This window comes from Sciurus carolinensis, chromosome 7 (genome assembly GCF_902686445.1).
Source record: "Sciurus carolinensis chromosome 7, mSciCar1.2, whole genome shotgun sequence".
NCBI classification, from domain to species: domain Eukaryota; kingdom Metazoa; phylum Chordata; class Mammalia; order Rodentia; family Sciuridae; genus Sciurus; species Sciurus carolinensis.
In genome coordinates this window covers 102,520,720-102,534,944 of record NC_062219.1, presented here as the reverse complement: position 1 = coordinate 102,534,944, position 14,225 = coordinate 102,520,720, and the positions used below count along the sequence as shown (strand labels likewise).

Here is a 14,225-nt window from a genome sequence, read left to right as displayed (position 1 = left end):
ACCAGGATATGCAAACTAGTTTCCTCAGGAACAATCCCGGGAATATATTCTTATTTGAGTGATCACCTGCAATAGAAACCTGGGTGAGAGAACCCACTCCAGTGCTAAGTCTTCCCAAGTATCTTTTTAACATGCAAAATTCTTTATCTCTCAAGCCTTAGGCAATATTCGTCTTTCTCTTCTAGCAAAGATTAGAACCTGCATTGTGGGTTTCGTATCTCTAATGTCTCCTTCTAAACCATTTTTCACACCACTACCAAAATGATCTAAAAGAAACATCTTTCTACCATTTTGGGATTTAGAATATGATGTCTCCCAATATGGCCTATTATAAAGTACCTTAAATAGCCTGGATTCAACCTGCCTTTCCAGTCTCAACCTCTAGCCATTTCCTCTTGCTCTGTTTCAGTCCTACATCAAAGCCATACTAATTGGCACTCCATTAACTCCAGGCATCTTCACAGTCACATATTTGCTAAGTCCTTTCCTGGCCTTCTCAGCCTTCCTTTGAGACTCCAACAGAAGGGCCTTTCCATGTACAAGACTTAGGATCTCTAGCTATTGAGTGAATTCCTCCTCTCCTCCCTCCTGTTTGTCCCCACTTTTGTTCCCCGAAACCCAGTCACTGAATTCTTTGGGTTAAAGAGCTTCTCTCTTCAATCTTATTACCTAACACAGGAAGTGTTCAATTATAAGAAGTACTGAATAAATACTTCTTTATTTAAAAGTCATCCATCATTAGAATAAACCCTTTAGTATTATGCCATACATAAATAAAGTTTAAGCATCAGCTTCTGGAAGAAACAGTTTACACCATTTTGCTTGTTACAGAAAAGTTGTAATAGGTTATTTAGGAAATCAAAGAAGAAAATTTCTACAAATTTAACATCTATGGCTTTATATTTAAGATTACTTTTTCAATAGACATTAAAGCACATTACTTCAGGGGAAATGCTAACATCCAATAGGTGATGGGACAAGAAAATGGATTCTACCATTACACATATGCATTTCCTGATTTTTTAAGTTATATGAAATTTGGAGCATTCTGAACCAGTTACAATGCTAAAAGCATTTGCCTAGCATATGCAAGGCTCTGAGTTCAATTCCCAGCATTGGAAAAAAAAAATTTTTTTTAAACAACTATAAAATTGTCAAAAGACAGAAATGTACCTGTAAGCATGCAATTCAAAATCAAATGATAGGTATTTTTAAAATTAGTCTTACAGATGGGGAAACTGTAGCCCACAGAATTTTAGTTTTAGCTGGGCACTGTGGTGTATGCCTATAATCGCAGCAACTTGAAAGACTAAGGCAGGAGGATTGCAAATTCAAGGTCAGCCTTAGCAACTTGGTAAGACCCTATCCCAAAAACAAAACAAAACAAAAGGGCTAGGGATGTGGTAAAGTGGAAAAAAAATTAGTTTTTTATCTAAGATCACACAGCTATTTGGGAACTATTTGGGGCAGACCCAGGGCTTTGACTCTCATTTCAGACTAAAGCCATTCATAAAATACATGCAAACTTACAAATAATTGTACTTTTACCAAATACTCAGTTATACAACAAATGATAACAGTGATACTAAATGACAAACATTAATAGCATAAGAGCAAATAAAATCCTGACTTTAAAAACTTGGCTAAACCTCAGTTGTTGGCAGGTGTCATAACCATAGGATCGTCAGCTTTGGGCAAACTTGCAGACAAAGGAGAACAAAAGCTGAAAGGATAACAGAAAAAGTGGGAAAAACTTCCACTTTCAACAAGATGGAATAAGGGGGACCAAAATTTACTGTCCCACTTGAAACAACAACAACAACAACAAAAAAAAAAAAAAAAAAAAAAAAGAAAAGAAAAAGGAAAGGGAGAAATAGAGATGAAATATATGAAAGAACTATTTCAAAGACCCAGTTAACAAAGGCCAGAGATCCTGGGTTATGATGGAAAAAAATCAGGTGAGTCCTACAAATGCCCCAACTTACTGCCTGGAAAGAGAATCTAGGTCATGGACATGGAGGTAATTCCAGAGTTCAATGGACTCCCTCAGTTGAGAAGATGAAGTTAGAAGTATGGGGAAATTGAGTCTTATTAGAGTTCATGGGAAAGGCCACAGGAAAGATCACTGTACAGAGATCTGCAGAGTCCCTCCTGAAGGATTCAGTAGTAAACCAACTACTGAAATGGGAACTCAATACCCCAACTTAGGGCAGGATATGTCCTCACCAGCAATATAAATCATAATTCAGGCATTCTGGGTAGAATACTCAGAAATAGCCCTAAGCCTAGACTTGTCTGGATCTGCCTAATGAACTGTACATGCAACTCCTGAGAGGAACAAAAATAAGTATCAAGAAATAAACATCAAGTACTTGACAGGGTAAAATTCACAATGCCTAGCACCCAATCAGTGACTGAATGCATGTACACCATTCATTCAAAGAAGAAGGGAAACACACTCTAAACGAAGAGAAAAATCAACCAAGTGCAATTGACTTGAAATGACAAAGATGAGAGAATGAGCAGCCAATGACATTAAACACAGTTGTCAGAATTGTACATGTTTAAATAAGTGAGTTTAGTAAGATCATAGGGTAAAAGACAAATATACAAAGTCAAATTTATTTCAATAGACCAGCAATGAAATTAACCAGAAATTGAAAAAATTTTTAAACATTTACATTTATGATAGAATCAAAACACATGAAACACTCTAGGATATCTGACAAAAAAGATGTTAAAGACCTGCCCCTGGAAACTACAAATCACCACTGCTGAGAGAAATTAAAGGAGATATAGCTAAGTGGAGAGATTTACTTGTTAATAGGAAAACTCAATATTGTGAAGATATCAAACCTCAAATTGATCTATAAATTCAAGGCAATTCCATCAGGTTTGTTTGTGGATTTTTGTTCTTGTTGCTGTTTTTGGTAGAAATTGCCAAACTGGTTCTAAAATTCAAGAGGAAATGCTCAAAGAATCTAGAAAAGACAAACCAGTTGGAAAAAGAACAAAGTTGGAGAGCTGACACTCTCGGATCTCATGACTTCTTATAAAGCCATAGTGATCAAAAGAGCATAAAGACAAATAGGTCAATGGAATAGCAGACAGTCCCAAAATAAATCCATACATATATAGACGATCAATACTGGACAAAGGTATAAAGGTGATATACCTTTGAAAGTGAGAAAAGGATAGTCTTTTAAACAGAAAATACTGAAGAAATATGCAAACAAAAACTTTAGCACACGTTTTGCATCAGGAACAACTATATATAGATATCTTAAAATGGACCAGAGACCTAATGTAAAATCTAAAATTATAATACTTCTAGATAAAAACACAGAACATCTTTGTAATCTTAGATTAGGTAAAGATTATTCCTTAGATACCACACCAACAGCATAACTCATAAAGAACAAATGGGCAAACTGGACTTCAAAATTAATTTCTTTTCTTCAAAAGATATTACAAGAGAATGAAAACAGACTGCAAAGAAAAATTTGCAAAGCATGTATCTGATATGGCACCCAGAATATACACAAACTCTTAAAACTGAATAGTTTGAAAAGAATTCAAATAGACAAATGACTTCAACATATTCTACACACAAAGAATTAGACAGAAGGCATAACTACATGAAAAGATAATCAACATCACTGGTCTTTAGGGAAATGCAAATGAAATACCACCACACAACTAATGGAATGACTAAAATTAATGAGACCGCCCATACCAAGGATGTAAATGAACTGGAACTGGCATACCCTGCTGGTAAGAATGCAAAATGGTACAACCACTCTAGAGAAGTTTAGTAAAGCACACCTCTTGTAGGTAATAATCAAAAAACAAGGAAAGCAAAAAACCATACAAAGACTTATAAGCTACTGTTCAAAGTTTTATTTGTAATAGCTAAAAACTGAACACAATGCAAATGGTGAATAAACAAATTGTGGTATATCCACAGAATGGAATATTACTCAGCAATAAAAAGGAATAAACTATTGAACAATACAACATGGATGAATTTCAAAATATGCATACCTGTAATCCCAGTAGCTGGGGAGGCTGAGGCAGGAGATCAAGGTTCAAAACCAGCCTCCGCAAAAGCAAGGCACTAAGCAACTCAGTGAGACCCTGTCTCTAAATAAAATAAAAAACAGGGTTGGGGATGTGGCTCAATGTTTGAGTGCCCCTGAATTCAATCCTGGATACCAAAAATATATATATATGCAGAGTTGAAAGCCAGACCATGCTGGCTGGCATACACCTATAGTCCTAGCTACTTGGGGAGACTTGAAGCAGGAAGACTGCTTGAGACCAGAAATTAGGGGCAGGCCTGGGCAATATAGTAAGATTTTTTTCTTTAAAAAAAAAAAAAAAAAAAAAAAAAAAAAAGATCAGATTGAAAGTATATACTGTAAAATTTCCTAAATATAAAATTATAAGAAATGCAAACCAAGCTACAGTGATGGAGAGCAGATCTGAGGTTGCCAGGGGATGGGGAGAGAGAAGAATCATAAAGGGGCACATAGACATTTTTTGAAGGTAATGGATATGTTCACCTTGACGGTAGTGATGGTTTTACACACACATGTATATCCAAACTTATGGGCTATGGTTCAGTGGTAGAGCATATGTTTAGCATGTATAAGGTCCTGGATTCAATCCCAAGCACCAAAAATAGAAGTTTATCAAATAGTACATTTAAATAAAGTTAGTTTATTGTCTGTTAATTATACCTTAATAAAGCTGTTAAAATGTTTTTCTAAAAACCAACTTTGTTATATCAAATGTAAAGCAGAGTACTAATTAGCAAGCTCATTAGGATGTGTTCATCTAATAACATCAGTAATGCCCATACAGAATTTTCTATCTTTACCAATTCGTTCAGACGCCTTAAGAATGGTCGCAAACACAAATTCTGATGTTAGAGGTTCAATTAATATTGTCTCAAGATACGGGGTCTTACTAAACGAAGTTTATGCTTCAAAGCGGAGCAACAGAGTACTAATAAATGAATACAGTGCTAAAAACTTCTTCCTTTTTTCCTTTCTTCCTTTCCTTCCTTTCTTCTTCTGTGGTGGTGCTGAAAAGAAACCCAAGGCTTTCCATGTGCTAGGCAGGCAGGTACTCTGCACTGAGCTACACTACCAACCCTGTTCTTAACTCTTCTAGACAGTAGGGATTTCACGTGGAGAAACTCAAAAGAGGGATATGGTGGAGTAATAAACTGATCCATAAATATGGAAAGATTTTTCTAGAGAAGCCAAGTGTATACAGTAATAAACTACTTTCTTCCATTCTACTACCCTCATGATTTTAAAGTACAATAAACCTGCCACTTATCCTGGGGATTGAACCTATGACCTCCAGAACACAAGGCAAGTACTCTACCACTGAGTTATATCCTCTCTACAAACTGGTCATACTATTCACTGCACTTACATCACCAAAATGCACATATATCTTTACACATGATCCAACAGTACTTCTCACCTTGCCTCCTATGTTACATTTCTCTTTTGCCTGGAGTGCCCTCCCTGCTCCTTTTCATCTAATTAATGAATATGAGTTCTTCAAGGCACTTTGTCAAAGTGGCATTGAAAGAAGATTCACAATTACCCGAAATGAGTTCCTTTCTCCTTTCTCTCCAGCATACCTACATATACACACCTGCCAAGGACACAGGGGAACTTCTGGGATGTTATGGAAATGTTCAGTGCATATTTTGTATTTATACTTTATATTTAACTGTAGTGAGACATCTGGTTGAAAACACTTGTTAAAAGTTACTGAACTGGCCAGGCATGGTGGCACACACCTGTAATCCCAGCAGCTCGGGAGGCTGAGACAGGAAGATCTTGAGTTCAAAGCCAGTCTCAGAAATTTAGTGAAGTGCTAAGTACTCAGCAAGACCCTGTCTCTAAATAAAATATAAAAAAGGGTTGGGGATGTGACTCAGTGGATGAGCGAACCTGGGTTCAAAAAAAAAAAAGTTATTGAACTGTATGTTTTAAATGGATGTACATTAATTTTGTATGCAAACTATAATGAAATTGTTTTTAAAAAGAAAATACAAACAAAAATTTATAAAACACAAAGAGAACACTAAAACAATGACAACAACACAAAATTGAAATGAACGCCAGAAGTAGTAGTCAAGGTCACATTTAAGACAAGTTTAAACCTCAGGGGTGGGGATGACATTTATTGGGACAGCACTTGCCTAGTGCTCTGGAGTTTTGATTCCCAGCATGGTGTAGAAGCAGATATGGGGGGATAAAGGGGATCTGTTATGGTTTATACATGAGGTGTCCCCCAAAAGCACCTGTGTGAGACAATGCAAGAAAGTTCAGAGGAGAAAAGATTGGTTGAGAGCCTTAACCTAGTTCGAGCACTAATTCTCTTGAATGGATTATTTGGGTGGTGACTGTTGGCAGGTAGGGTGTGGCTAGAGGAGGTAGGTCATTGAGAGCATGCCTTTGGGGTATATATTTTGTTCCTGGTGAGCAGAACACTCTCTCTGCTTTTTGACTGCCATGTCCAAGAGCTGCTCTCCTCCACTACACCCTTCTGCCATGGTGTTCTGTCTCACCTTGGGCCCAGGGCACTGGAGTTAGGGTCTATGGACCGAGATCTCTGAAATTAAGTGCCAAATAAACTTTTCCACTTCTAAAATTGTTCCTGTCTGGTATTTTGGTCACAGAGACCAAAAAAGCTGACTAACACAGGTTCCCAGTCTCAATTCCTGATATATACAAAGGATCAGCTTCCTAACATTTAAAAAAGGAACCTCTTGGTGCTGGTTACTATGGCAATGTAGTGAGACCCTGTCTCAAAATAAAAAAGGGTTAGGGGTATAGCTCAGTGGTAGAGCACTCCTGGGTTCAATCTTCAATACTACACACACACACACACACACACACACACACACACACAGTAACTTTGAAAAAAAAAAAAAGGCACCAGAAGCCTCCAACCAATGTCTGACCTTTTTCCTTTGATTTCACCACTGTTTAGATGAGGTCAATAAATACTGTTGAATCCAGGTCCTGTGACAGTTAAAGGAGACATAAAGATGAAACAATTTTGCTTTTTGTGCTACAGAATATACAATGACCTACCAAAGAAACCTAAATATGATGCGTATTAAGAAATAATTCATATTCAATATCTTATTCTAAGAACTCAGTCTAGGGGACTGGGGCTATTGCTCAGTGGCAGAGTGCTTGCCTAGCACATGTGAAGCACTGTGTTCAATCCTCAGCAGCACCACATAAAAATTAAATAAAAGAATTTTAAAAAGTCACTCTAGATTTTGAAATGTGATTTAGAAATTCCATAAAAAATTACTAATGAAAATATAACAGGAGTTCACTTAATGCTTTGACTATATGCCTTGCTGCTTTGAAACTTACATGTTTTTTTTTTTTCCCCCAACCTTTTCCCTGAACTTCTTGATCTTCTTTCCCCTAATCTCATTTTCTCTGTATCACCTCTTAAAAACCCCCTGTTCCCCATGATGGGCAGAATCATAACCTTTCAGACAGGAGTTCCCTGTGTTTCTCCTTTGCTAGCAAAACAATAAACCGCCTGTTTCCTTTTTCTCAAAACGTGTCCTCATTATTGAAATGGCACTGGGGACAAGGACCCAGCTTTTGGCAACAAAAACATAATTGTATCTGACTGTGCAAATTCAGTTAATTGGGGGAAAAAACCCTACACACGTGAAAAGCTTCATTCCCCAATGACCATGGCTAGTTAAATGAGATATACTGGTTATACTAAAATTTCCAAGTAACATTTTAAGCTATCGTTTATGAGTCTTAACAGGCTAAGCACTTGCAAACCACTTCACTAACATTATCTGACTTAATCTCAATATAACCCTATAAGAAAGGTGTTATCGTACCCATTTCACAGATGACAAAACTGAAAGATTAAGCAATTTGTCCAAAGTTACACAGAACTTTTAATTAGACTCAGATGACTATGCTTTTATCCATTTTAGATAATTCAGGTCTGTATTCTTTGTTTTATTATCACATGCTTATTTATCAATATTTATGTATTTTCTAAATAGTCAATTAAACGTTCTAAAACTTAACATAAGCAAAGTTGAAGTTCAAACTCTACAGATGATAAACCAGCCCTTCATAATTCCCATCTTGGTTTTATTCATGATAACACACTCATGAATACTAAACACTGCATTTTCCTCTCCAAGTTCATATGGACTTTCATACTAACCAGAGGACAGTTTACCTTCTTGCTTTTGAGAACCATTAGATTTGGTTTAAAAACTAGAAAAATAGTGTTGATTTGTAAGTGTTGTCTTCTGATACCTTTATAACATGTATACTTTAAACTCTCTGTAAAAGATTTGATAAAAATCTCATACATTCCAAAACCTGGTATAACCATGTTTAAGAAATGGACCTGGAGTCAGGCATTTTCAAATCTGACTACGTCTCTGCCACTAGGTAGTTGAAAAGGCCCGGGAGACAGCTAACACTGGTGTTTTAAGGAACAACGGAGAATGATATTTATTACCATATTTACACCACAGATTTCCTCAATCAGTCTTTCAATGTAACCACATCAAGTTATGAATAAAATCTGTATCTGAAAACTGTGAGTGAGTTGTGCAAAAACAAGTGCTCATGCTCACTTTTTTTGCATTCCTAGCAGTCAGCAGAGTACCCAGGAATATCCTTCTCACCTCTTCCCATCATCACCTATCCTGGGGGGCAATACAAGGTTATCTTTCTGGAGTTAAGAGTACCTTTATTTCCCACTGAAAGAACATAATACATAATAAGTAATATTAAATATTAATATTATAATATTAAGGTGAAACAGGCATCTGTAGGTTGCTTTGGGAATTGATGGATTTATAAAGTTCCCCTAGGAAATAGAAAGAATATATAGGCCTTCACAACACAACCCACTTTACCAGTGACTGTGGCACCTTCAAGTGAATTTCAGAGTTAACATATTCTGGTTTGAAATATGTAAATTATTAAAAATCTTATTCAAAATGTAATTACTTAAATTGTAAAAGATAGAAAGGATAAGAGTCCAACCCTCTCCTTTTCCAAATAAAGAAACTGAAGCTCTAGATCACATGGGCCATTTGGCATACCTTGGACTAAAACACAAATTGAACCCTAAATCCAGGGTTCTTTGTGGTACGAAGATATAGATAATGACCTAGTAAGTAGGGTTCGGCATTTCTAAAGCGGAAGGCTCTCTTCCAGTCATATCTACAACGAGCTTTAGGGGTTTTTTGTTTCATTCTTTCCTTTTTTAAAAAAAAGCAAGCAAGGCCCTATAAGTGCAACAACAAGTTGTGAAAAGTGGCATTTGGTTTCATGGCCACACACTCCAACGTATCACATCCAAAACACTCCTATCCGTCTAGCAGGACCATCCTTCATCTCCAGGGGCCACACCACTTACCACACCTTTCTCTTCTTTTATCTGCTTAGCCTGTTTCTCAGAACTTCCCAAAGCTTCTAACTCAGTCTTTAGACTTTTATTCAGTGTAGGCAATACTGAGTTCCTACTCTGTGCAAGTACTCACGCCAACCTCCAGCTTTGTCACAACACTCACCTCAACAAGGAAGGCTTTCAAACTCCCTTAAATGTGAACCATGGTAAGAATTTACAGGCAATCTGCCCCTGTTTATTTATATACACTCTTAAATAACTCAAAATTATTATTTGACATAATCTTACATTTATTATTATACAATTATTTTGTGTGTGTGCGTTTGAGTATTTTGCCTTTTTTTTTGGCAGTACTGGAGACTGAACCCAGGGTTGCTCTACCACTGTACTATATCCCCAGCCCTTTTTATTTTTGAGACAGGATCTAGCAAAGTTGCTGAAGCTGGCCTTCAGCTTGTGATTCTCTTCCCTTAGCCTCCCCAGTAACTTGTAACTGCAGGCATGGGCAGCGATATTCTTCTTTCTATTCAATTTCATTTTCAAAACGTTTTGGCACTTCGGTGTTCATTGCAGCGCTATTCACAATGGTCAAGATATGGGAATAACCCATATTCATCCTCAGAAGAATGGATAAAGAAAATGTGGTATATGCAAACAATGGAATGTTAGTCTTAAAAAGGAAATTGTTCATTATGTGACAACTTGGATGAATCTTGAGAATATTATGCTAAGTGAAATAAACTCATCACAGGACAAATAATGTATTATTTCACTTATATGAGGTATCTAAAATATCTAAACTCCTAGAATTGGAGAGTAGTGCAGTGGTTGCCAGGGACTGAGGTGAAGGGGGAAATGAAGGGTTGCTAATCCACAAGCATAATGTTTCCATTATGCAAGATGAACAAATTCTACAGATGTGTAAGACAGTGTTCCTGCAGTTAATAACACTTTATTGCATACTTTAAAAATTTGTTAGGAAAGTAGATTGCAGGGCTGGGGTTGTAGCTCAGTGGTAGAGTGCTTGCCTAGCATGTATGAGGCACTGGATTCGATCTTCAGCATCAAATAAAAATAAATAAATAAAAGGTATGGTGTCCATCTGCAACTAAACAAAATATTAAAAGAAAAAGGAAGGTAGGTTGCATGTTAAGTGTTCCTACACACACACACACACACACACAAAACCAGCCCTAGTTGAAATTTTCAAAATTTATTTCTCAATCCACTATTGATCATGACCTGCAGTCCTAAGAGGTGATTATTTTGGTATAAAGATGGGAGGAACAGTTAGAGGCATCAACAAATCCTTACACATGAGATCCCCCAGGAAATGTCACACTTTCTGTCCATAGGTGGGGGTGGGAGGAGATGGGGCATCATTGAAGTGACATTTCAGAAATCAAAAATAGAGTGGGACTTTTTTTCTAACCATCTAGGCAAATTTCACAACTGTAATCCTTTCCCTGTGACAGGCTGCCCATTTCCAACAGGACTGTCAACACTCAGGTGGAAACACTATTCTTGAAAATTTTATACTCTAACCAGAGAGATGACAGAAGAATTTAATGTAACAAGTGAGCAGATTTTTTTCATTTAAGATAACTTTTCAAACTCAAGTGTCCGTTAAAGATTTTACTCTCCACTCTGCAGGATGCGATTTGTTAGTGGGGAGGGGTCAAAGGAAGGTGTGGAAAAGAAAAAAAATCTAAGGGAAAAGACAGATCATGAAATAAACAGTAAAATACTAGTTAAAGGGGAAGCAGCTCAAGTTCTTTTAAACAATCAATTTGTAGCTTTGTATTTCATGTACAACATATACTATCTGGAACAAGAAATTTGAAGATGAAATTTCAACAGTCACTAATCCAGGTTTAATAGAATCTCTGACACATTTTAACGTAAGAATAGGGCTATTCAGTCAAATTATTAGTCATGACAAACCTAAAGTCTAACTACTCAATATATGTGAATAGCATCATCTTTTCAAGAAGTCTGTTATCTGGTTGAAATGCTGGGCCCAGTTTTCTCCCCTTAGAAAAGCAAAATACAAGTACACATTATTGCCACTCTTTTTTGCTTCCCTTCATCTTTCAGGGAGGGAAGGGGAAGCAAACCTGTTACTAACCCTGAAAGTCTATTGGAGACATATGTACTATACGTCAAGGTCCACGCTTCACTCCTCTCACATGAGTTCATTCAACAACTACAAGTCACTTACAGTAGGTAGTTTTGTTATTTCTGCCAACAGGAGAAACACATTTCAAAATTTCTCCATGAATGGAGATAGGTAGTGAAGAGAGTTCTCCAGAATGAGCTTGCTCTGTTCCAACTGTGCTGAAAGTCTCCTGTTGATGTAGTTTTATCTGGGACAGTGACTATCAAAGGCATTAACTGCTTTTTTTTTTTTTTTTTAAGGTAGTCCTAGTTAAATGTCAAACAGGCACAAGTAAAATTCTAACTTTAAATTGTTCAAAAATGACTTGTTAACACAAGTACCTGATACCAACCATACCAGCCACAAGGTAAAACCCTAAACAGATGAGCAAGAAGCATAGTGTCCCTGTCCTCCCAGTGCTATTTTCCTGTGAGTGATACAGAATACATAAATGAATATATGTCAGATGTTGTAAAGAAATAATGAATTTTAAGTTAAAATTGAATAAGTACCACAAAACATTTTATGTATCCCTTTTCTGCCCAAAGTGTGAGAGATCATTTTTGAAGAAACAGAAATTACTAGTCATTATTACTTTCCTAATTTAAAACAGCACAATGCCTTCAGCTGTAGGAGGCAGAATAATTTACCAATCTTAGAAAAACCAACTTTTAGCAGTTAGGTACTCTACATTGTTATGGCAGCACTTTCAAACTTAGGTCAAGAGCGATCACAACTCTGACCAGAACGTAAATTACAGGAGTGGCAAACCGTCTACAGGAAGAGCCCAAACCATGCAAAACAGACTTTGCAAGTCTTTTAATATGTACTGCATATTCATGTTAAAAACAGGAAGGGCTTAAAAAATTTTGGCAGAACAGACTAAATCTAATAATTTTTAACGCTGCAGCTTTCCAGATCATTCCAATAAACAATGTTTCAACACTGAGAATCCAGAAATTTCATCTACAGGCAGAACACAAGCTAAAGCACTAACTGATGAAGTTTAGGTGCAGGACCCAAACCATCCAAGAAAAGGCACTGAACAATCGTGACTTTTTATATTTAAATATTCCCATTTATACTTAAACAGGAACTGAAGCTTCCTTCCTTCTTTAGGAAAATTGGGCTGTAACTTGTTCCAATTTATAGCTATAAAGTTGGGGGCTGTATATTAGAAGTCAGAGAAGTTTAAGAAAAACACCTGGATGAGGTAGGGCTGGAGTGTACCTGCTTAAGACCTGATTTCTAATAGTCAGAGGCCTACGAGGATAATTTAGTCCCGTTCACATTAATCTCAAAGACGAATTTTGAGACAGGGCAGTGGGTGGCGGTAGCCGTCAGTTAGCAGCTACACAAAACTTTTGTGTATATGTATATACGCATGCACATGTGTACATGTATATATACATATGTGTATGTATGTATATACACACACATATATTATACAGACACACTTTTTCATGCTCACGCCCTCCCAGCACCCAATCCTCGTTTCTTGAATGAAGGGGAAGACTCAAAAGAACCAATGAATGAACAAACGAGACCAGGAGAGAGATGGGAGTCTGGCTAGGGGGCTCAGGTAGGGCCCCAGGGCCCAGTGGCCCTGGACAGCCTTAGGGAAGAGCAGGGGTGGCGCCGGGGCGCAGGACAGGGCGCCGACAGCAATGGGCCGGGGATGAGAGTGCGGGTCCGGCCTGGCGGAACAAAGGAGCGCGGTGACCTGGTAGGGGCACCGGTCGCGGCGCTCACCTCGTCGCCCCACTTGAGCACGTCCTTGTGCCGGTCCTTGACGGCGTGGTAGATGTGCAGGAACTGGAGGATCCCGTGCCGCCGCACGTGGTCGGCGTAGCGCTGGGTCTCCTCCCAGCTCAGAGGCGAGCCCTGGGACAGTAGCCCCATGGCCGCCCCCTCCTCCTCTAGCTGACGGCGGCAGTCGCTCGCTCCGGGCGCGAGCCGGACACTAAGCGGTCCGCAGAAGGCGGCGGCTGCTCCACCCCGGGGGGCGCCCTCCGGCCGCAGCAGGCAGAGGGAAGGTCTTGTCCGCTACGGCTCCCCGCGCGGGGATCCCTGCCGCCCAGATGACAGATCCCGGGACCAGCGCAGCGCGCAGACAGAGGCAGAGGACGGCAGGGCAGTCTCAGCGGCTCTCAGCCAGGGGGCCTCGCCCCTCGCCGGCTCCGACGCTCGCCTGCCTCGGCTTTAAGTCGCCGGCGGCAGCTGCCGCTTCTCCGTGCCGGTGTCGTGCACTGGCTTCTTCCTACTTGTGACCAAAACCTGCGCCGCCGTGGAGCATGCCCAGTCTCTGCGTCCGCCGGTACGCCGTCTCGGACGCGATCCGCCTCTCCGGATTTTAAAGACTACGGACGGGGGCGGGGAAAGGAGGCGGTGCGAGATAGGGAGGCGTGGCTGGGAACCCGAGGGGTCAATAGGGGCTGCGGAGGAGGCGTGGCAGGCGTGGCTGGGAGGGAGTCATAGGACGGTGCTCTCGGGAGGAGGGGCGGGGAGAAGGGGCGGGGCCCAAAGGAGGGGAAGGGCTCAAAGGAGGGGAGGGGAGGGGAGTGGAGGGGAGTGGAGGGGAGGGGAGGGACCCAAAGGAGGGGAGGGGAGT

The 14,225-nt window shown here is 39.2% G+C and overlaps 1 protein-coding gene across 2 annotated transcripts in view; it reads right to left on the bottom strand.

Moving 5' to 3' along the window:
- Gclc (glutamate-cysteine ligase catalytic subunit) overlaps positions 1–13,928 on the bottom strand; it is a 47,350-nt gene extending 33,422 nt beyond the window's left edge. The window contains exon 1 of one of the 2 annotated variants that reach the window (XM_047558586.1): positions 13,367–13,928. In XM_047558586.1, the coding sequence (XP_047414542.1) occupies positions 13,367–13,516 (150 nt within the window). In that variant the 5' untranslated portion in view covers positions 13,517–13,928. Of the gene's footprint in view, positions 1–6,994; positions 7,043–13,366 lie in introns of those variants that run through there. The other variant, XM_047558587.1, reaches the window with a different exon arrangement.
- Positions 13,929–14,225: the final 297 nt, after the last annotated feature.